At 39.5% G+C, this 25514-nt stretch overlaps 1 protein-coding gene across 2 annotated transcripts in view; it reads right to left on the reverse strand.

Moving 5' to 3' along the window:
* Positions 1–5574: 5574 nt before the first annotated feature.
* The window catches only part of Trpv5 (transient receptor potential cation channel, subfamily V, member 5), a 28050-nt gene continuing 8110 nt past the window's right edge, over positions 5575–25514 (reverse strand). Inside the window, exons 8-15 of one of the 2 annotated variants that reach the window (NM_053787.3) lie at positions 23381–23593; positions 14918–15004; positions 14734–14810; positions 14317–14482; positions 14065–14131; positions 12139–12407; positions 9093–9199; positions 5575–8374 (exon numbers count right to left, since the gene is read on the reverse strand). In NM_053787.3, coding sequence (NP_446239.3) covers positions 8077–8374; positions 9093–9199; positions 12139–12407; positions 14065–14131; positions 14317–14482; positions 14734–14810; positions 14918–15004; positions 23381–23593 — 1284 coding nt within the window. In that variant the 3' untranslated portion in view covers positions 5575–8076. The remainder of the gene's footprint in view (positions 8375–9092; positions 9200–12138; positions 12408–14064; positions 14132–14316; positions 14483–14733; positions 14811–14917; positions 15005–23380; positions 23594–25514) is intronic. The other variant, XM_063285403.1, reaches the window with a different exon arrangement.

Here is a 25514-nt window from a genome sequence, read left to right on the forward strand (position 1 = left end):
TAACTTTATAGGGCTGTTGTTAGGATTAAAGGTGATAATGGACATGAAAAGATTTTATACACTATAAAGTAAGGTAGGAATGCAAGGCACTTGCGTGATCAACGTTGTTTAGATGGGAGCATTTGAAACTCAAGAGTCTTAAGAGTTAGCTTTCTGAAAGGCGATAGAGCTGTCTCATCTCAAGCTGCATACCTTACAATGGAAGCACTAGCTTTGAGGCCAAAAACATGTGAGTTGTGAAGTCAGATTTGGTAGATTTCTGCTCGGGTGATCTTGGGCAAATAGTCCACCTGTCTGAAACCCAACTTCCTTGTCCACAAACTGAGCACAGTAATAGTTACTTCACCTTTGGCAAGAAACTCACCTTTCTTTGGCCTTTCATTGTCTGTTTGTGAATGTGTATAATAGTGCATAATGGCAGTTAACTTATATGCTTGTGGGAATTAGGCATGACAGGTGTACAGGGCACCTGGCCCCTGTTAAATGTACACTAATACATAACCTGTTTTGATCCCTTAGTCTTTGGAGACTCTCTTCTCTCCGAGAGCCCTTTCAGAGACCAGGTTAAATCCCATGAAATGGAAGTCCCATTCCATTTCAGAGGTGAACAGATCCAAACTTTGATTGTCATCACCTACACAGGTAACTTTCTCTAATACTCACTGTATATGTCTTACCTCATCTATCCTAAGGAGGATGTTTACATATGATCATAGGTAGAGGAGAAACTCTCAGCTTAATTAGATATATTTCCCTGATAGGTTCTTCAACCAGATCAACCCTATCCAAGCTCAAGAGGATATCCAAAGTCAACGGTTCTCAACCTTCCTAATGCTGGAACCACTTAATATAGTGTTTCATGTTGTGGTGACCCTCAGCCATAAAATTATTTTCGTCTCTACTTCACAGCTGTAACTTTGCTACTGTGATAAATTGTAAACATCTCTGTTTTTGAGGCTCTGTGAAAGGTTATTCATTCCCTCCAAAGTGATAGTGACCCACAGATTGAGAACTGCTGCCCCCAAGTAGTCTACTCCTTAAGCACCGGTCATTTACTGAAGTGTGGCCCAAGTGCTGCATTATTTCCTTTCCACACTTTGCAGTCAGTTCCATCAGTCTAGACTCATTGGTGATTGTGTGTGCTCATCTCTCTTCTTCTCATAGTGTACAGCAAATTACAGCACGAATGGCCTTCCTTGCTTTACCTGTTTCTTCCACTTTAAGGTCCTCTGAGGAAGAGCCAAACCACACTGTATTCTTATTTCTCTCCATTAGTGCCTTTGGTATAACGTTGAACTCTGGTTTGTGAAAAACAAACTGTGTCCCGGGGCTTACAAATCATTTAATATGTGTATTTACTTTCCAGGGTAAAGTGAGGCCAGTGTGGAAGAAAGAGACCAGAATGTGGCAAAACTAATGGGGAGAAGTGGCCATGAGAATTGGGAGTGTTGGTCAATCCACAGCCCACATACAAAGAAGTGTCTGGCCATCTGTTCCTGAAAGATTTATTGTCTTGAGGTGAGCAGGGTGCAGCAGGTGGGATGGAGAGGGCGGGGCACAGGCAGTAAAGCCACCTGTGTCTCCGGATTCTTCCATCTTTTCTGATGTGAGCCACCTCGTCACATGTGCCCCTACAGACCCATGACATGGTGGTAAGAAGTAAAGCTTGACTTATCGGGCTATGATGGGGCTATGATTCAAGGACTCAGTTTTTTCCACAGAGGCAGAAGGGAATATTGAGAGTTCCACCAAAGGAAATGAAGTACAGAATATGGGGAGGGGAACACCCATAGAGAAGGGGAGAGGGAGGGGCTACGGGGATGTTGGCCCGGAAACTGGGAAAGGGAATAACAAACGAAATGTAAATAAGAAATACCCAAGTTAATAAAGATGAAAAAAGAAGTACAGAATAGCACTCCTTTACAATGACCTTCTCTGAAATTGCTTTATATGGGCAGAGAGGAGGGAAAATGAAAGCCTAGGAGCGGGCTGGAGTCTAAGGAGTGCCTAAGGAAGAGAAGCTGATCATCCACTGGGGGGTTATAGTTTTTGATCCTAGGTCTCAAGAAAGGCTTTGAAGGACACAACCATGTTCATTTCCCTGATATTTCTTTGATACTGCATTATTCTTATCCTTTGTAACCCTGAATTAGGAGGCAACTGGGAGCTAAGGAAGAACAGAGGGAATGAGAACAGACAGGGCCTGCACAGGCCAAGACGTTACAGTGCTACCTTGCATCATACAACCTTACCCTGCACGCTTTCACATGCACGCTGCTGTTTTGTCATCACAACTGTGCTGGGTTGACAAGTCAGAAATCAAGATGATCACTGACTTCTGTCCAAGTTCCCTTGGCTAATCCCATTAGCAGAACTCAGGGTTAGAATTAAGTCTAGTCTTGAGTATATGATTCCTAAAGGACTCAGGTCTACAGAGGACTCAATTTATAGGAACAAGGAAGGAAGCAATTGCTTCTTGAGATCACCTTAGATATGTCAAAGACCTACAGTGGTCACTGGCCAGAGAAATCCACAGTGGGACAAGGAGGTGGAGTCATGATGCTGTAGTGAAAATATCATCTCAGCCTCATAGTAGACTTCCATAGTAGCTGAGTGAGGAAGGTGTCAGGACTTTGGTTCCAGAAGGCAGAGAACGAAGGCAGTTTGATTGAATAAGATAGGTCCGTAAGAGTCTTAAGCAGAAGCCTTCTACCTGGCACTGCTTGGATAGAAGCAGACTCACATTCTATTTCCAGCTGCAGCTCAGCCTTGCATAAGCCTCCGCACCCTCAGGCCCAATTGGCTCTAATTGCCACCTCCTCAATCTTGGGATGACAAAGAAGACCTACAAGCAGAGTAAAGAAGGTGTGACTAGCCCTTCCCCAGGTGGCTCCTGTCTGGCTGCTATGCCAAGCAGAGAGAATGGGCCACAAGGCCTGAACCTCTCCCACCAGGGTGACTACTTATCACCTGGTCAAAGTGTTTCTTTTCTTGGACTGGTTTTCGCCCTTTCTTCATTACCTCTTAAGAAACAATCATCCCTGTAACAAAGAGGTAAATAATTTGTGACCCCCTACGTCATAGTGTTATCTCAGCTTTTCAAAGTGTTCCTGATAGGGCTAAAGAGCCAATGCTTGGCTTTTCTCTCCAGCTCCTTTTCTGCCCATGGTCTAGGACTAACCCACTCTACTCTGGTTCTTATTAAACCAGCTCCCCCTTCTGTATTTCTCCCTCATTGTTTCTTCATATCTTTCAATTCTAGTGTGTCATATTTTATCTTGCATTTCTCTAACTATGCCAAGCCCACTGGTGGTACTCTGATCCCTGGCCTCTTCTCCAAAGACTGAAGACAGAGTCATTCTTTAGGGACAGCTTGCACTTCTCACCAGAGTCTTGTCAAATCAATAACATACTTTGCAAGCATCTGAGAGGGAACATCATCTTAAGTTGATCGACACCTGTAGGAACGAAACAGAAACATTCTAATTCCTCCCCTGCCTCTGGCCTGCAGGACATGCAGGAGCAAGCACTTCCTGCATTCTCTCCGAAGGAACCAGGAAGGGGGCAAGGCAGGACGGGAAAATGGGAGTCACTTTCAGCCATACTGGGACAGTTCCTTAGGCAAGCACAGCAGGGTATGTTTTATTCCACCTTGCATCTCATCTGCCTCCACTGCTGTCTAGGGAGCCCATAAAGCAGGCTGTACAAGAACATCTTTCCTTGCTTTAACCCTTCAGGACACTTGTTACATCTGTAGAGCCTTACCAGATGTCCCTTTGTATTTGCTCTCCTCCTTTTGTGCCCTTGAATCCTCACTTGGAAATTAGTAGCTTGCCCAAATGTGCCTCACAGAGAGCATCACACATGGGTAGGTTCCAAAAGTTATGTCAAGACCTGCTGTAGGACACTTCTGACCAATATCTCTCACCTTTCTTCTTTTTCCTTTCTCCACTCCTTTAAATCCTTTATTTCTGCAGTTCTTTCTCTCTTTTTCCTCTTTTTTTCTCTCTTAAACATGTGTAGACATGCACAGAGAAGTATATTTAAGGGAACAACAAAATAAACAGTAGTAAGTTCATCATTTTAAAAAAATCCATTCAGGGGGCTGGGGATTTAGCTCAGTGGTAGAGCGCTTACCTAGGAAGCGCAAGGCCCTGGGTTCGGTCCCCAGCTCCGAAAAAAAGAACCAAAAAAAAAAAAAACAAAAAAAAAAAAAAAACAAAAAAAAAATCCATTCAGGATATTCCACTCTTGTTATGCATATCTTTATTATAACTTCACCCAAAGGCAAGAGATAAGAAAACAAAACAAAACAAAACAAAACAAAACAAAACTAGTTCATGTATTGGGGGAGGAAAACTTAAAAGAAGTCATCATTTATATATTCAGTTAATGAATATTTATTTCATAATGCATGGTACCAGAAATTGTACAAGGTCCTGAGAACACAAGAGTGAATAAAATGAATTTTGCCTCTGTGTCACTTATAGTCTAATAAGAAAAATAGATATTAAATAAGTGTAATAAAGTGTAAGAGAAAAATATAAGTTATCTGGAAACAAAATGGATGTGTTCTAATTTCCCTTGGGGTAAGGAATTAGACACACAGACACAAGACACATAGACACACACACATACACACACAAACACACATAGACACACACACACACACACACACACAGACAGACACATGCCTGATTTTTAAAGTTTGAAGGAGAATGGATGCCAAGAGTAAGAAGATCTGTAAAGTCCTGTCAAGAGGGAGAAGTAGTATCCAGGAAATAAAAATAACTCATTTGATGAATTACATTAGAAAGGAGAGATGCCCATAGAAACTGCAAAAGTTTAAGCAAGGAACTGCTTTTCCAAAGACAATTATTTGTGACAGCAGTTATATTTCACAAACAAATTTTAGATATAGTGTAGACCAGGGACCTGATAGGACCAAGAACTCACGCAAACAGAGCAGTCAAGAATATAATCCTGTCATGGAGAAGTTAAGATGTTGGTAGCCTGTTTTAGGAATGGCAACAGTTTGAAGAATTGAAAACAAATTTTCATTGTTTTTTGTTTGTTTTGTTTTGTTTGTTTTGGTTTGGTTCTTTTGAGTTTTGAGTTTTGAAACAGGGTCTCAGTATGTAGCCCAGGCTAACTTTGGATATATTTTCTGGTGTCTCTGCCATTGTCTTCTGAGTTTGGGGACTATAGGTGTATACTATTACACTTGACTTTGGAAGGATATTTTCTAATGTTTCAACCATATGAAGTAGTATTTATAACATATCTATGATAAAAAGAAAGAATTGCTTTTCTAATATGCTATACTTTGATATTCCAAGCGAAACATATAGATACAAGTTCTTTGTCACATTGACAGTATCTCTGGAAGCATGCATACATTTTTTCCCTTTTTTTTTTTTTTTTCGGAGCTGGGGACCGAACCCAGGGCCTCGCGCTTGCTAGGCAAGTGCTCTACCACTGAGCTAAATCCCCAACCCCAACACGCATACATTTTTAATAGTAATAGTACTACAGCAAATAGATAAGGAACCAAAGTACTGGTAGAAAAAGTCATTTTTTGTGTGCTTAATCAGAATTAGTTTACTTTAACGATAAGTAATGGGCTGTCTATCCATTGGTCTTGAACGTCCTTGATATGAGGGTTGAGACCGAGTATTAAGGATGATTCCCAGAACTGTGGTTTAGGAAATCTTGCCTGTTACTCTGACATTTAACATGGTTGAGGATATGGATAGAGATGCAAGTTTGATGATGAGTAAAACCTGAGCTCTAGGTGTCTATAAAACATCACAGTAGAACAAGTCTAACAGTGGGACATCTAAGTTGTTCATGCCTGGAGCTCAGAAGACAGATGTGAGATGAAAATAAACCCTTCAAAACCATGAGCGCGTGTGTGGGATCTATGGCAGTAAGTAAGGTAATAAGAAAGAAAAAGCCCTGTAGACCAAAATTTTTATAAGTTGTGGTAAAGCAAAATCAGCCGGACTGGTAGGAAAGTGAAGAGTGTTGAATAGTCTTTTGTAATATATAGAGATCAGCAAAAACTGAGATGAATGAGTAGGTTTATCTTTAGGGAGATAACAAGAGTGGAATCTGTAGCATACAGAAAACTAGATCAAATCACAAAGGGCTGAGAAATCAGGGGAAGCCAGTAGATAGTGGAATCGACTCCTAAGACATTTCGTTTTGAAGAGGGAATAAAAGTGATGGGCGTTCAGCAACTGTTGGAGGGAGTTGGATTTGAAGGAGGGTGTTTAAATAATACAACGTCCTTGCTGTCGAAGGTGATGGAGAAAGAGAGGTTAGAGATGTCACAAATGAGAAAGGTCAGAAGAAGCAGAGATAGGTACATCCCTGGCATCTGAAAATGCAGAAGGAACTAGATCTTGGACAGTCTAAAACACAGATGAAGTTTAACTATACATAAGATGGAAGGGCTTCCACTATGAAAGAAAATAAAACTTAATCGTAACTCAGCCCTGTTAAGTTTCATACCAACAGAGGTCTGTGAACATTTTTTGTGATAGTTTACTATTGGCATACAGCTTTGAATATTTGTATTGGAATGCACCTGTCTAAAACTTCCCAGACCTTACTTATTTCTTTGCTTTGCCAACAGCAACAGCATGTTTGACTCTCTGACTGAGGTGATGAGAGAAGGGTGTGGAGTATGGCAGTCTCAAGATAAAAACAGGAACCTATGCTTTCAGCATCAAAGAGGATAACTTGCAAAGTAGAACCTAAAGAATAGACGGTCCTATAGAAAAAAATGATCGAGCCATTTAAACAAAGAAAAATATGCCTCACCAATTATAAAGTACATTAGGATTCAAAGGAGATACTAGCACCTCAGACTCAGCCTCTGAAAACCAGAAGGCAGTGCAGTGATAAAAATTAGTCCATAAATAATAGCATGAAAAGAGACTCAATATCCTTAGTCTTTAGGGAAAGGCAAATCAAAACTACAATGAGATAGCATTTCATACCCACTAGCAGAAGCTATAAAATGCTGAAGGCTACTATGGAAACATTATGGTAGTTTATCTAAAGTATTAAACATGGGGCTGTCATGCAATACATCAGTTCAATTTCTAGGCATATGATTCTTCTACAACAGCAAAGAATTAGAGACAAGGGCCTCTATAGACATGCACACTTTATTTTCATAGCAGCAATGTTCACAGTAAACAGAAGATAAGAAAACTCATTGATAGATGGATGAATGAAGTAAGGTGTAGATATTCAGACTTAAAGAGAAATGAAATTCTGATACCTCTAGAGAATAGAAGAAACCTTGAAACTACTATATTAAACAAAACAAGGCAAGTGCAACGGATCATGTCTTTTCCAGTCGGTTTTTAAATAAAGCACCTACAATCAATTCATAGTCAGGAAGTAAAATAATGGTTATTGAGGACTAACGAGAAGGAATAGTAGAGAGTTATTGGTGGACAGGAGTTTTGGTGTCTGAGATGAAAACCTTTTGTAGATGAATACTAGTGATATTTATACAATAATCTGAATGTACTTTATACTGAAAATAGTAAAAATGATAAGTTTTATGTAATGTATATTTTTTTGACATAAGAGAAAAATTAAAACAGGATAAGGAAATATTTTTTTCCTGTAGTTTTCTACATTGGGATTTGCTAGCTGGGAAGAGAGTCCTAGGAAGTCTAAAGAGATGGGAAGGATGTTCATGGTATGATGGTTCTTTCCACATTATACGTTATAGAATCGGGCAAGTTTCCTGACTTACTGCTTTCTGGTTCTATTCAAGGCACAAAATAGATGGTCTAGATGTCAACCCAAGATGACAATTAGCCTCCATTTCATATGCTCAGATGCCTGGTTCTCAGGAAATGAGCTTTAGAGGAACTTATAAGGTACATACAACACAAGATGGCCACTGCCCATACCCTCCAACTATTCATAACCATAGAATTCAGATTCTTGCAAATCAGCTCTCTCCTTCTCCCTGCCCACCCCTAACTACCCCTTTCTCTTCTACACCCTGGCCCACCTGGGGCTAGGTCTAGAGAAACAGAATTCTCTTCAGAAATGGTAGATCTCCTCTCCGTCTCCCTCACCAAGGTCTTGTCCAAGATTCAAATGTCCCAGGGTGTTTCGACGGAGAATTTCCCATCCACGGTGGCTATTGCTGCTTAGGGATGTAGTCCTGGACAAAGGAGGCGTTTGCAGAACCACAGAGCCTCTAGCTAAAGTCCCAGTCTCAGTCCCAGAAGGCTGCTTCTCAGATAGTTGTTCTTGTACTTCCTCCTTGTCTGAAGATTTGAAAGCTTCCACATAGCGAAGTACTCGATACGGATTCTGCTCCTGGTGGTGTTCAACCCTAGGAGGAAACAGAATGACTCATTAGAGGATGGGGAATGTAGGCCATAGAGAGACGCAGAGGTGAGCATGGAGGAAATGAGATATTCATAAATAAACAAAGGGACAGAACTGAAGCAAGAAGAACATCTAGAATGAAAGAAAATGAACTGAAAGTTAACCTGAGAATGAGGTAATAGAACTAAGGAAGTCAGCTCTGGAGAGTAATGAAATGCATGCATGATGTGCTATATGTAGCAACATTAAGGGGGGGGAGGGGAGAGAGAGAGAGAGAGAGAGAGAGAGAGAGAGAGAGAGAGAGAGAGAGAGAGAGAGATGAGAGTGTCATGAATTCTACAGTATCCAATTTAAGGAGTACCAATGAGGGGTGAGGAGAGCCAGGTCAGGATATAATAATTGTCTATGAACAAAGAAGTTAGAAGCAAGGGCAAACCATATTGGAAATGAGGATAAGGAAGTAACATAAGTAAACATGAGTAAAACAAATGGAACAAGCCATAGCACACCTGAGCACTTATATGTCGGCACGCATACCTTTTCACACACCACTGCCCTGTCGGAAACACAGCTTGCTAATGTTTTCTAACCCCCCCACCCCCAACAACATGTAAGCTCTCTCCCTCTCTCAATACCAGACTAATGCAATCCCTTAATATTTCCTGGTTTCTCTTACTCTCAGAAACTCCATCTGCAGGTTTCACACACATACTGTCACTCACCGTAAGAACCAGCGGTCTCCCAGGCCATATTCGCAACCACAGATACCAGAGCGAGGCCACAGGAAACGGGGCATTTTCCTCTCCAGCATCACTGTGGTGGCTACAACCTGGAAGGAGATCATGTAGCAAAAGATCTCAGAAAGAGCCATGTGGAGCAGAGTGACACCAAGAATACCAAAAAAGGAAACAAAAATCCACCTGTTCAAAGAAGACCCTGGAGACCAGTTGTAAGGGGCGCTGTTCATCTATATCTATGCTTGTTCTACAACCATACTAATCTGGCTATCTCCTTAAAACAGGACAGATGATATTTTTGCTTTTAATAGAACAATTAGTTCTACATTATTATTCATATTCACAGAAAGTGACTCATTCCAACTAATGTGATTCCCCCTCCCCCACCATAGGAAAACCACAGACCAATGACATTGACTTAAATACAATTATTATATAGAATCTGTATGATATCAGGAATGAAGTGAGGCAGTTCCAGTTTGGGGCTTTCCTAACAAATTAAAAGTCCATATCTTAAGAAAGAAAAGGTTTGATTAACGTCTATCTACTCAGCAAGGAAATTTCTAGTAGCATGTCTCATGTTCTGTCCTTTGTCCCGTCCTCATTAGTTGGCTAGATGAAACAGACATCAAGCTTATCAAATTTGCCTGTGACACAAAGCTGGGAGGGATACTTAATCTGTGGGGTGACAAAATCAATATAAAATGATCTCACCAAAATGGAATGCTACTCTGAAGCCAGCAACACAAACTTAGAACAAAATGTGAAGTCCTACCCTTATACTTAAGGAGATTAGCTCATTCCTGGGACAAATCTGAGGGTTACAGTTGACTGTGCACTTAAGAGTGAGACAGTTGTACACCTATTTGAAAAACTGACTCCATCTTACGTGTGATTGACAGTAAGTAGTATGTCTTCTGTAAGAAAAAGCCTCTTCTAGCACCTGACTGCTCCCTCCATATCAGAAACTATCCTGGCAGCAAAAGAATCAGGAACCGACTGTGCAGTCAAGATGACTAGGGGAGAGAAGACTATTGATGGAAGGAGCTGTCAATCCCCAAAATAGCCAGTCCGTCTTGGTACACCCTTATGTGTCTTCTCTCCCTCATTGTCTTCCCTTCATTTAATCCCTTGGTTGTAACAGCTTCTCTTCCATCTCAGGACTTCAACTCATGTTGTTCTCTTCCTCCTCAGTAACTGTTCTTTTTTCTGAAATGAATACTCATGGTTCTTCTTCACGTAGTCTTCCCTTGACCCTTTTGTTCCACCAGAGGAGCCTGTTTTTCATCTAGATTATCACTTAGAGTCAATGGGTTTCAGTTCAGAGTTAGTCCTTCTTCCTAAAAGACTGGAGATGTGGGGACCTCATCTCCTTATTGCTGCTACTGCCTCCACTATCCAGCCCTGGACTTTGTCTTTAAAAAATAAAAAACCTTTCACCTAAGCTTTGTTAAAATCCCATGGAAATTAGAATGATTTGTGTTGGGTCAAATATGCTTTTAATTTTATTTATTTTTTTTTGAGGTGTTGGGAACTCAACTTCCAGCCTTGGACATGCTAGGCAAGCAAGCCATATCTCTGGCCTAAAGTTGTTTTTTATCAAGCAACCTGGTTATGCAATGTCAGAAGAGTCTTGAATGGAACTTGAGTCTGCAGTGCAACTTGAATGGGACCATTAGAATTGTGCAAAACAGTATGCTCCGCCCCCATTCTCTTAGAAGGCCTGAGCATCTTAGGTTGCTTATCAATATAATGGGGATGGTTACCTTAGAAGAGGGAGTAGGCTTGAACAGGCAGAACATAGGATCTGGTAGAATGTGTAAGGTAGAGACTGAATTATATAAACAGATATGTAAATCTAGTTTGATTTTCTAAACTTCCCACTTATGAGGATTAGCACATCCATCCTCAACTTGTTACAAAAACCTGTTTAGGATTGATTTATTTCTTTTAGTGGTCATTCACCTTCATTAATATAAACCTAACTTGTATCTAATCCTAGTTCAGCTAGCTAGTCTTACCCATCTTTACCATCTGCCATAAAAATTCCTCCTTTGATAAGGGAATTTTCCAACTTTCTACTTAAATCCCTCAGTTTCATCTCTTCTTAGCACAACGTATATCTCTGTATCAGTTTTACTTCTATGAGTGTTCAGCTTCCTGTGAAGTGATTTACTAGGTGTCCATAATTTATGTAGCTTGGCACTTCAACTGGAGCACAGAGTATGTCTTTGATGGTTGTGTTTGTGCCCCAGATCCTAGACATAAAATAGGCTTTTGAGGATCATTGCTTACATACCCACTATATAGTTTTCTGAAGGGTAAACAATGGTTATATTCAAATATTTATATAGTACTTATGTGGATGGATATGTGCTTTCTGGTACATAGAAGGAAAAAGTCCGAGCCTTAAGAATCAAATTACAGCAAGATTGGTTTTAGTTCACTTCAACATGATGCTTCTAATAATGAACGTTTCACAATATAGAAAATTCCTATTCTCTGAAACCTTACTCAAATATACAAGATAATAAGGTCATAATTAGACTAAAGAATATGCTGAATGACTCTCACACCAATACATAATTATGCCGAGAAACAGCTCAATTATTTCTTAGCAGTATTTGGAATGAAGCTCCTAACTCTAGTATTTGATTAGCTTATTGTGATACAAAGAAAAGATATAATAGGGATTTAGGGATTTATACGCTCTAATAGAAGAGAAAGTCTAAACTTAAGAGCCATGTTATAGAAGAACAAAATATTCCTGTTCCCTGTGGATTTAAAGGCTCCTAGATCTGCTTTTTACCTGTAATAAATGGCCAGACTCTGTGCTTAGATCCTCCACTGTATTATGCTTTTGTCCCTCCACCAATTCACACATACTTCAGGTGTATATAAATGTAACTGAAATGATAGCCTCTTGGGGCTCTTCTGTGACTCTCTTAAGAGTGGCTCACAATAAACACACCCTACTGCAATGTTTCCCTCCAGTTTCTGCCCCTCTGAAGGACCAACACTAATAACATACCTGTGCTCTCCAGAGTTCGTCCCTCTCCTGGGCCACTCGCCAGTGAGTGTCACCCATCATGGCAATGAACAAATTGAGCATGAGTAGTGTGGCGATGATGGCAAAAGCAAAATAGGTTAGGTGGTACATGAAGGGTAGATCCACACTGTAATTGGCCGGACCGTCAATGATGGTAAGGAAGAGCTCAAAGGTGCTGAACATTGCTGTAGGGTAGTCGGAGAATTCTCCCAGACTCTCTGGATCCTCTGTCTGGAAGATGATATAGAAGGCTGCTCCGTCCGGGAAGATATAGTTGGGGAATTAAATTTTCATAGTAAGTAAGGTTTTGGTGGTCATTAGTTCTACTTCTCATCTATACACATCCATCAGTTTACACAGATGTACACACTACTATACATCAACAATGTAATTGTAATACTGGAACTGGCTAATCCTAAGAATCCTTACTACATCCACTGTTCTGAGTAATGATAACATGCAAAAAGAATTACATCAAAAAGAATTATAGATGTACATATATGTATAGTAAGTTATCTAACAGATTATTGCCTTTAGGAGAACCAAATATTTGAAAGATAAGTTATTAAAAGAATGTACTGCATCTAGAATGATTTCAAAGAGCAGCACACATGACAAGGCTAAAGGAAGAGTCTTAATTTTCATGGCATCTAGATAACTATCCATTACTCTGAAACTTGCTAGCCTAACTTTGAACATCACAGAAAAGTTATCTCTGACTCGTGTATCGCCTACCACATGGCAGGTTATATTGGATCCTTATGACACTAGACCTTTGATTTCTCTCTGTATGGGATATGGAAACCTATGGCAAGGTGATCCCAAGACCAAATACAGAGTCTGTATGAACTACAGATTTCCTTAAGTAAAATCACAAGCACAATGAGTACACAAGCAGTGACCATTTAGGAAATCATCAGTATAATCTTTCAGAAACAATCCTGTTCCTGGTTCTCCTAATAGTCTGCATATGGCTGAGTAAAGAGATTTTGGGTAGAAAAAGGGATAGAATCAGGCCTCACAGGATAGACTATTCCAGATAGACTGCCAGTTTGATTCTTTCACACTTAAGATCTTAGTTTTTTTTTTTTTAATTTTTTATCTACTGTTCTATGGGCAACCTCACTGAACAGAGAAATTTCTAGAGGTATTAATAAAGTTCTGTAATGATGGGAGACAGAGTTCTTCAGAGGTCACTTTTATTTTGCACCCTCTTCACTAATGGATGACTAGTTTTAGACATGGAAGGCTTAGTTAGAATTGCAGGTTTTTCATGAATTGGACCTGGACCTTCCTCCCACCTATATGAATTCTCTTTTAACCACTTATGCTTCCTCTGTGCCTCTGTTGGCTTTTCCTTCCTATGCTGGACTTGTCACCTATAGTACTTGTCACTCCCTACTGTATCTATTTGTCTCCCTTCTTTCAGTCTTTCATTGTCTGGACTCTCTGCCATGTCCCAAGTTCTCTAAACTCTCATTCTGAACCTCCTTTTTACAATCCTTTCTTTTATCAATACTTTAAGTGACTACATACAGAAATAGGGCACTTTCTGTCTTATTGCATGTATTTTCCTCATCTTTTTAAACTGTAAATATAGCAGAGTATAATAACATGGCATCGTTCCTATTGACTTAGCATGTAAAAGATCTACAAATGTTCAGTGCTTCATGCTTCTCTTTCTGCAATATTTCTTTAAGGGACTTGCAGCACAGTTAGCTGACGTGAATCTTAACAGCTCAGAACTCACAAATTCTGCATTCCAGGCCAACCTGGGTGGTCCTTTTCTTTGGATAGTGGTATGTTTTATTGACATAGTGAATGACAATAATAAAATCAAGTGAATGTGAGAAAAGAATCAATTTTTCTGAAGAGCTGCATCTAACAGTCTAGAAGTAGTGATATTACCAGAGGCAAATCCGAGGATGACCATAGCCATTAGCCAGCAGAAGCGCAGTAGGTCTCCAAAAATCATCTACCAGAAACAAAGAAGAGGAAGAAAGATGAATGTCTCTGTGCAGTTGTTGCTAACAGATCTAAATGTCCCCATGATGTCCCCAGCTCTGCTCTGAGCAACACTTTCTCTTTAAGCTATTGCTACCCTTCCATCCATAAAGGTTCTGCATTTGAAATCAGAAAGACATTTAGGAAAGCACTGACCTTCTGAATCATGATTGTGAAGGGGCCCAGCATCTGGAATCCTCGGGAGAAGTACATGACACTACACCAGCCCAGTACCAAGGCCATGGATATGGGGACCACCTCCCCATTCATACTGGTAAGCCTCATCACCATAATCAGTAGCACAAGGGAGGCATATGTGATGCTAGAGTGAAGGCAGAAAGCAGAAAGTGAGGTATGGGCTGTTAATATTCTGGTTCTACTGTATCATGATGAGTTGGCTGATAACCACACATTCAGGCCAAGTCTTAACAGCTAAAACACACTTCTAAAGGTACAAATCCACTCGCCAGAAATCCCTGGACTGTCACCCCATATTTGAGTCTCAGAGAGTAAACTGGAGACTTATAATATTTTAGTAGATGAAATCAGAGTCTATGAGAAAAAGACACTCACATAATGACATGGAATGGACCCCCAAGAACTGTGTGTCCAAAGTAGCGAGAGGCACCAACTCTGAAGATGTCTGGGATCTAGGGAAAGATGATAAAGCAAAATATAATATAGACTGCAATTCAGTATAGGACCTACCAGTAGATGGATTGCTTTATCCCAGAACCCCCAAGCCCCTGCTCCTCACCTCTATGAGTAGAATAACCACAGCCCCAATGACTGTCACGAGTTCTCCCACCAGCCGGACCTTATCCTGGTAAGTCACATACGCTTCCTATGGAAAGAAATCAGGACAAGAACTATTTCCTAATGTGAAGACTTGTACATAATGCGATTAGAACAGTTGGATTCTTTCCATGGCAGAAATCATCATTGTCATCTTCTAAACTCTCTTATTCACTCGGCATGCTTTGTTGTTTCATTTTATTTTGCTACTTCATCAGACAAGATTCCACAGTTTAGTCTAAGCAGGCCTTGCTATTAGTGCCTACAGTCTAAAGCTGTCAAGATGTGTGTAAGGCAAGGAGAAGATCTTTCACCCCATCACAATTTTCATGCTGATTAACTCTGTGACCAGGACATGAGGTAGGTGTTCAAGGTTTTCTTGTGTTGCCTCATTCATATATGCTGTGAGTAATACTTTCTCTATATATTGAGCAACTGAGATCACATTTCATAGCACAAAAATAACCAAACTACTGGGCATGGTTGTATTTGCCTGCAATTCTAGTATTCAAGAGAATGAGCTAGAACAATAGAGCACAACAGGAGCTTGATATGGATGTCTCCTGAGAGGCTCTGCCAGAGCCTTAGCAATACAGATGAGGATGCTTGCTTTTAACATGACGTATAGACTAAAACACACTAGATTGTAAAGTTTTCACATAAAAAATTAGAGATATTATGTTTGGTCCATTAGGACCCATTTGGTGTGGTTGTCTATTGTTTATTGTAAAACTGGGGAGCATGTTTGCTTGCTTCTATATCTGGAAATTGATATATATGTGATAAATACAAAGGAAATGAATAAATGTCCAGGAGTGGTATAACTGGGTCCTCAAGTAGAACTATGTCCAATTTTCTGAGGGACTACCAGACTGATTACCAAACTGATTTTTTGATTTTTTTGATGGTTTATAGCTAACCATCTGACTGAGTACAGGACCCAAATGGAGGAGTTAGAGAAGGACTGAATGAGCTGAAGAGGTTTGCAACCCCATAGGAAAAACAAAGATATCAACTGACCAGACTCACCAGAGCTCCTACTAAATCACCAACCAAAGAATACACATGGAGGGACCGATGGCTCCAGCTGCATATGTAGCTGAGGACGGCATTGTCTGGCATAAATAGGAGAAGAAGCCCTTGGTCCTGTGAAGGCTCAATTCTCTAGTGTAGGGGAATGCCAGGACAGGGAGGTGGGAGTGGGTGGGTGGGAGGGGGAGCATCTTCATAGAAGTAGAGGAAAGAGGGATAGGAGAGGGGGGATCTGAGAAAGGGGATAATGTTTGAAATATAAAAACATAAAATATCCAATTATAAAAAGGAGAAAAAAGAAAAAAAAGAATGATAGAGCACAAAGGCCAGATAGAGTGTAGACCAGTTTGGTCTTGTATGATGAGGTAGCAAAATAAAATGAAACAACAAAGCATGCCAAGTGAATAAGAAAGTATAGGAGAGGGTGATGATGGTTTCTGCCATGGAAAGAATTCAACTGTTCAAATCTCATTGTGGCTCCCTCACCTTTTTTAAGACATAATAAACATATCTGAGAATTCAGGGGTCACCATAGACTTTAAACTTACTAGCTCTGATGAGACCTTGAAACATTTAAGACCTCTAATTTAAGGGTTCTCATTTGTAAGATGAAAACTCTAATGCTCACCTCTTGGGGATGGTGTGAAGATTACAGTAGGTGGTACAGTTGGGTATACTTTAAACAAAAATACAGATTAGGGTAGAATGGGCTTTAGTTTTCTTGAAGGGCTCTGATTATTCTGAGACATCAAGACAGTTCTGGAGTCAAGGTCACATGAAGACATCATGCAGAAGTGGTGATAGAATTCTTTGTTTGTGATTCTTACCTAGTTAGAAGTCTTGGCCTCACTTAAGAATACAAGAAAGCTTTCTGGAAAAAATTATGTACAATTTCAACATGGAATTATATGTCTAACCCTGGGAAATTAAAGTAGCTTTGGGGCTGCTCCAGGGTTTCTTGTTTGCTAGTTGTGTGATTTCTTTGCTTATGTTGTCCTTAGTCCTGGCAACTATATGAACTCACTTTCTTCTCTACTGAAATTCAGTTCACAGAAGAGGCCCTTTTATTTATTTATTGCTCCTATAGCATCTATCTCTTACTGCAAACTATGCTAATTCACTTTAAGACCCTAGATAAGTAGAGGAATAAATAGTAAACACATTAACTGAGAAATGACTTTAAATACCAGAAACTAGACAAGTGAATCTTTTCCTGCACAAATATTTCAAATTCTTTTCAAAACTTCGTATCTTGATCAATAGGTCTAGACCAGTGGTTCTCAACCTTCCTAATGTTGCAACCCTTCAATATTGTGTTGTTGTGACCCCCCAACCATAAAATTATTTCTCTAGCTGTTTCATAACTCCTTTTGCTATTGCTATGAATTGCAATGTAAATATGTGTTATGTAGGATCTCTGCTATGCAACTCCAAGGGGTTGTGACCCATACTTGAGAACCTCTGATCTAGACTACATGATCAACTTTTTCTCTCTTCTTTCCCTCCAGAGACAAAGACAAGATTGATAGTAAAAGTTTGTAATCCCAGAAACATTGAGACCTAGGCAGAAGGATTGTGGAGTCAAGGCTAAATCCCAGCAACCAACAGGTGGAGTTGAAAGGGTTGGGAGTTTAAACCGATTGTTTGACTGTGTAACAAATCTGAGTCCTTCCTGGTTAATTTGAGACCTTGTTTTGAAAGATAGAAGGTGGGAGATTGTAAACTAGGTTTAGAAGACAAAAGAAGTCAATGAGCTCTGAAGACAAGAGTGCCCCTAGAGGCCAGTGTAGCAATGACACCATTTACAGAAAAAGGGATCCAATCTCTCTGGGTCTCCCCAACACACCCCAGCAACCCCTCTATTTTCTTATTCAGCAGATATTTTTTAATATGGAGGCATTCCCTTCCACAAATTCAGCAGTCAGCTAGGCATCCAAGGACTGCAAGACTTTGCTTGAACTTCCAGCTGCCCTTTCTCCAAGGGTCCTGTCTCAAACCTGGCTGCAGAATATGGTGTCTTCTGTGAGCCTACTAAACAAAATAAAGGGCTTTGCTTTTTGCCCTTCTAAAAAATTCTCTCTCTCTCTCTCTCTCTCTCTCTCTCTCTCTCTCTGTATGTGTGTGTTTGTGTGAAATATGTCATAATAATTGTGCTAGGAACTTAAATCATTGGCCTTGATTGTATTGTTTTATTACTGACATAAAACTCTTTTTCATCTAGAATGAGTATCTACAATGTAAAGACAATGGTACTGCTTTAAAAACAAGAGAGACTTGAACTTCAATGATAAATGTCTGATGATTTAGGAAGTGATAACAATTCCCCTTTAACTAATACCCTAAGCTTCCCCAGAATTAAGCCCAAATAAATAAGAAATTTGCCTTTTGAAGTTTTAAAAGTTTACTCTTTAGGGGTTGTAATCAAGATGTTCTGTCTAAATTAAACATCTAACTCATGGCTCTTTACATCCGTGGTTCTTCAAATAAGGTTTGGGGATCAAGGTTGTGTTTGGCAAACTGTTTAAGTTACCACAGCCACACAGCCTCAACGCCTGTCTGTCCAGCCATTCAGCTCCGGCCATGGCCATGTCTCTTTCTTTCATTCAGCTGGACTCAATGCCTTCAGACAAAGGCAAGGCTGTCTATCATCCTGATTACTCTTTATCCCCACAGTCTACTTCCCTCCAAGTCCCAAGACTAATCTTTTGGAAATGTGAACATTATCACATGACTTCTGTTTTATTTCTTTCCTAGCTGTCCACTACCTTCAGGATAAAACCACAGATCGTATTAGACGGTGTTCCTTAAATACTTTTCGGAGGAGAAAGTCACTAGATACTGTCTGAACACACTTAACAAATGGAGATAGAGGCGTGGTCTCCTCTGAAGAAAAAAAAGGTAAAACCTGACTGAGCAAACTGGAATGAAAAATGCCTGGAGAAAGAAGAGTGGTAGGCCAGGATATAATTGCTATTTTGTTTTATTTGGTTCTAGTTCTGTTTTGGTATCTGTCTATCTATCTATGTATTTATTATTGACTTTTTTGTTTGTTTGTTTGCTTGGTTTGTTTGCTTGTTTGTTTTTTGAGACAAGGTCTTACCATTATCCCATGGCTGGCCTGGAACACATTGTATAGAACAGGTTGGTCTCAAATTCCTGGGTGACCCTTCTGTCTCTATCTCCTGCATGCTAGAATTCTAGGTGTGTGTCATCACATACAGCAATGGTGTCTCCTGATGAATACTTTTGTTTGATTTTTAACATCTATGTGTATGTGTTCTTTTAATTAGAAGTGTTCGTTGTAAGATAAGGATCAAATGTAAAGCCCAGATTAGCTCTCATTACAAAACTCATGACTCTGACATCTCTCTGCCTTGAGTGTTTATGCTATATGCACACACATTAAGCAATGGAGTTGTGTTAACCAGCCCTTAAAGCAGGATATACTTTTTCGTCAAGAATATTAGCGGAGGACATTAGCATCTGACTCTTACCTTTTTTTTTATACACAGTTTACAACACTGCGAGAAATTATTCATTTAGTCAAAAAGCAAAGAAGGAAGAGGGCCGTGGAAGCTGCAGAGAAGCAGCCTTCCCTAGAAGATGCAGATGAATGAGGGAAATAAACCAGAAAGTAGAAGTGGAGAAACGTATTTGGAAGGAAACCAATGCAAAAGATGGCCGTTGCCTGAGTTCTTCTAAAACTACCAGAGTCCTTGCTCAAGGTCACCTGAAATGTCAAAAAACACCCCATTCTACTTTACTCCTCTAAGTACTTCCTGCAAATAACCAGAATTTTCAGCATTGCCACATGGCTAAGAATTTTGGGAATTATTAACAGCCTGAAATTTTAGGAGTAGTGATAACCTAGAATTTAATTGTTTCCAGTAACCAGATTTCTTGCAGGGACTAGTCATTCATACTTCACTGAACTGTTCTCTGTGAGGTAACTGTTCTGCATTGAATGCTCAGGAGAGTGCAGAGTAGAGCCTGAGACACCCATGAGCTTGAAGAGCTAGGTATACATTCTCTAGAAAAAGGCTGGGGATACCAACCACTCTAGAGCATACAAACAAGTTGAAAAAGTCCAGTTCAGACTTTGGATTTTGTTCCCCAAACCACAGACTTACAAAGAGCCTTGTTGCCAGTGAAAGGATTTCTATGATTCTATAAATTGAACAGAGTTTCCTAACCAGTACTGTCCACAAGAGTTAAATGGTAAGTGTTTAACACAACACAAATGGGTAGCAGGATCTTGGGATAATTTATGTCAACTATTACTTTTCTTCAAGGAATCTATAAAGGTTTTGATGGTAGGTATCCCGAGGTAAGGACTGCTGGCCATGGGAGAGTAGGATTCTATTCCCAGGAAATATTTCCTTCTCAGAGTTTATGATCCAGAATTTACGTGTGTGTGTGGGGGGGGGCTAGAACTGGGGGACTACAGAGAAGCAGTTCCCTTGGAAGTTGTAGATGGAAGAGGGAAATAAACTAGTAAGTGGGAATACTTTTCTCAGAAAAATTGATTGAGATTTTTTTTCTCTCTTTCAAGAAGTCATGAAGTAAGAGTGGCCACTCCTTTGTGAGTTGTTCTTGTGTGGCTGTACCCCCTTCTTATTTTCGTTTCCTTTGTTCTGGTGTGCTTTGTTTGACATGGTGCAGTGAGCATCTTACTATGTAGCTCAGGCTGACCAGAAACTCTCAATCTTAATTTACCCTGGCCAGTGCTGGCAGGTATCACTTTCCTTTGCCCTTTGTAAGGGCAAAGTCCAATCTCTTTGCTTGTCATTCTACTACTGGTCACACAACTATTTAATTTCAGAGTTAGTATTAAAATCCAAGGAATCCGACTCCCAGGCCTTGAACTTCTCAATTACTTGAAAACTATGGCTGACCAATAAAGCACATACTCATTCTGACACCTCTAAATCTGAGCAAAGGTAAATTAAGTTGACCTTTATATGGCTAAGTTTTTATGTACTTTGTGCTGCCTCTTGCAGAGAGAAGATTTTCCCCCATTCCTTCCAAATGTCTAGCAGGGAGTTGCTGGAGTATTCTCATAAAATCCCACACACGAAGCTAGAATATTTCTTTAAGGTTCAGAATCCCAATAGTTTCCACAGGCCATAAAATATTCACAAAAGCAGTCCCAGATTGCCCCAAAATGCTGGGTTCCAATGCTATTAGTATCACTGATTGTTAAAGTCATTTATTTAAGCAAATTTAAATTCATTTATTTAATCAAAAGCTCCCTGGGTTAACTAATTGGTTAACAATTGAATTCAAGTCTAGGTATATTTTTATACCTTTATATTTTTGAGACTTTCAAATAATAAAGAAGTAGAAAAAAAGGAGAATTTCCTATTATTCAAGTAATTTGGTATAAAGTGACAGCAGAATATTCCAAATTATGTTGAAAAGTCCAGGAGCTCCTCATGTAATCCAAATTGACTTAGAACCACTACATTCTAGAAACTCAGGGCTAATGCTTAAAGATTAACCAAAAAATAGGGACTATTAATTGATGTTCTTTGCTATCTACATCTCTTATTACTGTATCTTTGACCTTCCTACTCCTTGCTCTGATGCAAAGGAAAGAATATTTAATAAGAGTCCTCTATTTTGTGCAGGATAACTGACTGAACCAAAAATGAAGGGACTAAAGATGTTAAGGAGAAAGAAAGAAGAATGGCTGGGGTATTTAGCCATTATTATGCTATATTTAGTCTTGAGGCAAAGAAAAAAGGATCTTTTAAACATAACTTAGACTATCTGGGTTAAAGAAATATGTTTATGCATAATTCATCTTGCCCCAATGAGAAAAACACATGTGCGACCTACTCTTACTTAATTGCTCATCATCTCCAAGGTGCAGTTAGGGTGGACCCTCATCTGCATTGCCTGTTTACTCTCTGTGTAAGTGTGAGACAAAAGTAGGGAAAGACCATGTGGGAGGACTCAGGGCCAAAGACAATGGAAAAGCCCATCTACTCCCAGCTTGTTCTTGGCTATATTTTTTCTCTATTACCAGTCATTTCCTTCAACCACCTAATTACCATTACTGTCACTCTTCTTTCCTAGCTGTCCCTTTGCCTATACTTGGTCTGAACATTCATGCCCAGATGGAGCTACAGGAAGAAAATTCCTCTAAGCACCTGTGTCTACTCGTGACCTGCTGGTGATGTCATCCTTTATGTATATATTACTGATAAAATAATCTCTCTCCGTCCCCCCGCTCATTCTTCTCTTCCATGCCTCTCTGTCTGTCTCTCTGTCTGTCTCTCACTCCCTTCATCCCCTCTTCTCTTCTTTCTCAGAATAATTTTCCAGTTGAATAATAAGCCATACTGAAGCCATGTTAAATATATGTGTATCATATATATATACATATATATATATGTATATACATAGTAAAACCATAAATATAATTCATTTATTTTATATGTATGCTCTGTATACATACACGTTTAAGTGTGTGTGTGTGTAAAAAAGAGATAAGTAGGTAAAAAAAAAGTAGATGAAAATATAAAAAAAGAAGAGAACCAAGGAAGGTGGAATATCTTCATGTAGTTTGGGGTTCTTGTCTCTGTTTACTACTTTTATCTAATCCAACAAATTCAGGGCTTTGATTCTTGATTGCAGAAAATTTATCTTCTCCTTAGAGAAAACCACACCTTAGCTTACCCATGCTGAGTTCTTCCTATGGCTAGTTTCCGTATGGACCATAAATCTCCAGGATTCAGCTCTCAGCTTGCACAATTTTTCTCTTTTATTTTTTACTTTTATCTATATCTCTTTATTCTTTTGATGAATATTTGTAAGCACATAGCGCTTCATTAATAAAACCCTCAGATGTTCTACTGGTTGACTACATATGGTTAAAGCTACTCATCAGAATCTGTTGTCTTTGTTACAACAAAATGGGAATTTGCTCTTTTTGACATCAATTTTAATCTATTCTACCCCTTTATCTGTCCATTTTTAACCACCCCAGATCTCTGCAGGACATTATAAAATAGCAGGTCCTACACCTGCAGGTGATTCATACTCAGCCGCTGCCCATTTTGAGCATCTTTCTGTAGAGTATCCAACAGAGACATAGATAACCAACAGTAAAGAGGAACTCTTTTTTACAAATTAACAAATTTGATAATACCAACCTTTAAACAAGTTTTTGTGAGAAAATCTGTAACTTCCTACACAAACACTTTTACTGATGTTTTAGAGATGAGGCTCTATCTATGGCCCCTTATCTCCTGTTTAATTCCTACATTACTGATAAGGTGTTGGCAACTTCCTGGGCCTATGACCAGCGTCTTTCCAGGAGAGCATCAATAAGGTCTGTAGAAAACATCATCATTTCATGCTTTTCATCCCTTTGAAGAAAAATTACCTGTAGTGGTTTCTGTTCCAGGACGGTGTTATCTCTAACATGTGTACGGTTGGCATCACGGAACTTGAGGGGGCGGTAAACACAGCATGTGGTGAAGCAGATCATGTAGAAGATGTACAGCATACCCAGGAGGCAGAAATAGGGTTGTCCATATTTCTTCCACTTCAGGCTCACCAGCTCCTTCACAGGGGTTTGTTCTAGAATCTGACGAGCCTGTCAAAAAAAAAGCACAATATAGAATGATCGACATGATGAGCAGTGCTGAGTTTTGAACTGCATTCCAGGGCAGCAACTATCATCAGCATCATCCAGTCACTCACTTCATTGATAGACACTTAGTAATTTCTATTGTATATTAGGTTTTGTGCTAGAGCTGCAGAAGTATTACAGAAGTAAACACAGTGCATACAACAACATTGAGGCCATAATCGATGAGTCATAGGTGACTGAACTATGATAGGAAGGTGTGAGAAGCCGTTGCTCACTTGCACGTAAGATGTGTTTAGGACTGTGGGAGAATCAGCTGAGATTAGTGGACAGATATTACATGGGAGAAATAAACAATAACAAAGATCACTGTGCAGATGCACTGTAGATGTCATTGTAGGGTGTTTAGTTCTTTTTCTGAATGCAGTAGAAAGCAATTGAGAACTCCTAGCAAGAGATAGTCCAATTTGCATTGGAAGTATGGTTAGACGGGTGAAAAACAATATAGTAGATGGCAGAATTGGATGGTGCTCTGAGAGAAGAAGTAAATAGCAAGATGCAAAGAACAAAAGATAATGGATGACACAAAGCATCTGAAAAGAAGTAAATTCAAAGTAAGGCAGACAGGATTAGGTAGGAAAAAAATTCCCTCGAGGCTGGAAGGAGGAAGACAGCTTGCAGATATGCTCAACAATCCAGGGCAGAGTGTTGAAGGAGACCCCAATTAGAGAATCGAGTTTTGCCATAAAACAGAAAAATCTTATTCTTAAGATGGTACTAAGAGTATCAGTTGCTAGAATTATAAATGAAAGCAAGATAGGAGGTGTGAAGGAAAATTACTTATTACAGGTTGTATAAAACCACAAGAGAATGCAAATAATTAATACCTGATGTGAACGAGCAAGGGAGAGATTGAGAGATAAATAAATGGGAAAAAAAGAAATAAACTCTAAGCCTTAGATGTAAAAGGAAAGAAAGAAAAACAAAAGAAAGGAAGGAAGAAATAGAGAAAAGAAAGAAAGAAAAAAGAAAGAAGAAAGGAAGAAAGAAAAAGTGAGGAATGTGGTGGCTGAATCTACATAATAGGGAGGGAGTTTGCACTCCTAAGAAAAACTGCTCAAACTTTAGGTGTTTCTAAGATTGTTCTAGAATTATATAAATGACTGTTCAGTTTTTCTAATGCTTATTAGTTATAATAATCAGTCATGCTTTGTGATTCTATAAGAGTGCTTAGGAAATTATTATATAGCAGATAGGCAATAGAAACTCAGTTTTCCCAATATCTATAGGTTCCTAAAAGATAGAGCTATTTTCTCCACTCTAGTCTCTTCCATTCCCTATGGCGTTCAGTTCATTGTATCTGAACTGTCTTTACTGTATTCTATCCCTGGAAAATTTTATGTGATACTCTTAGGGTTCTGTCATGTGGATGTTTTGTTTTTACTGTCCTCAGTGATGTACAACTCCTGAGGTGGGGTGGGGGTGGGGTACACTTCCTCTCTGAAGGCTCCTTCACCTTTCTGCCCTGGATTGTCAAGCATGTCTACAAAGTCTTCCTCCATCCTCAAATGAAATTTTTTTCATATGGCTAATCCTTCCTGCTCATTTTGAATAGGCCTCTTCCTACTTTTTCAGATGTCTCTTCATCTCAGCCATTATCTTCTCCCCTTTGTATCTTGCTATAGATATTTTATCACATCTATCCAAATTGTTCCCACCTCTATTTTCCTGCCCCTGTACACAGTGTATACTGGCAGCGGGGTACAGACCGAACTCCATTGCAGTTTGTGAGAACATCAATCCAAAAACTGAAGAAATTGGCTGAAAGGACATGTATTTTGGCCTCTATCTATCTCTTTGGTTTTTGGTATATTGTCTGTGACAAAGTATACTCTCAATATACTGAGTGACGGAAATAACGAAGAAA

The sequence above is a fragment of the Rattus norvegicus genome, chromosome 4 (assembly GCF_036323735.1).
Source record: "Rattus norvegicus strain BN/NHsdMcwi chromosome 4, GRCr8, whole genome shotgun sequence".
NCBI lineage: Eukaryota > Metazoa > Chordata > Mammalia > Rodentia > Muridae > Rattus > Rattus norvegicus.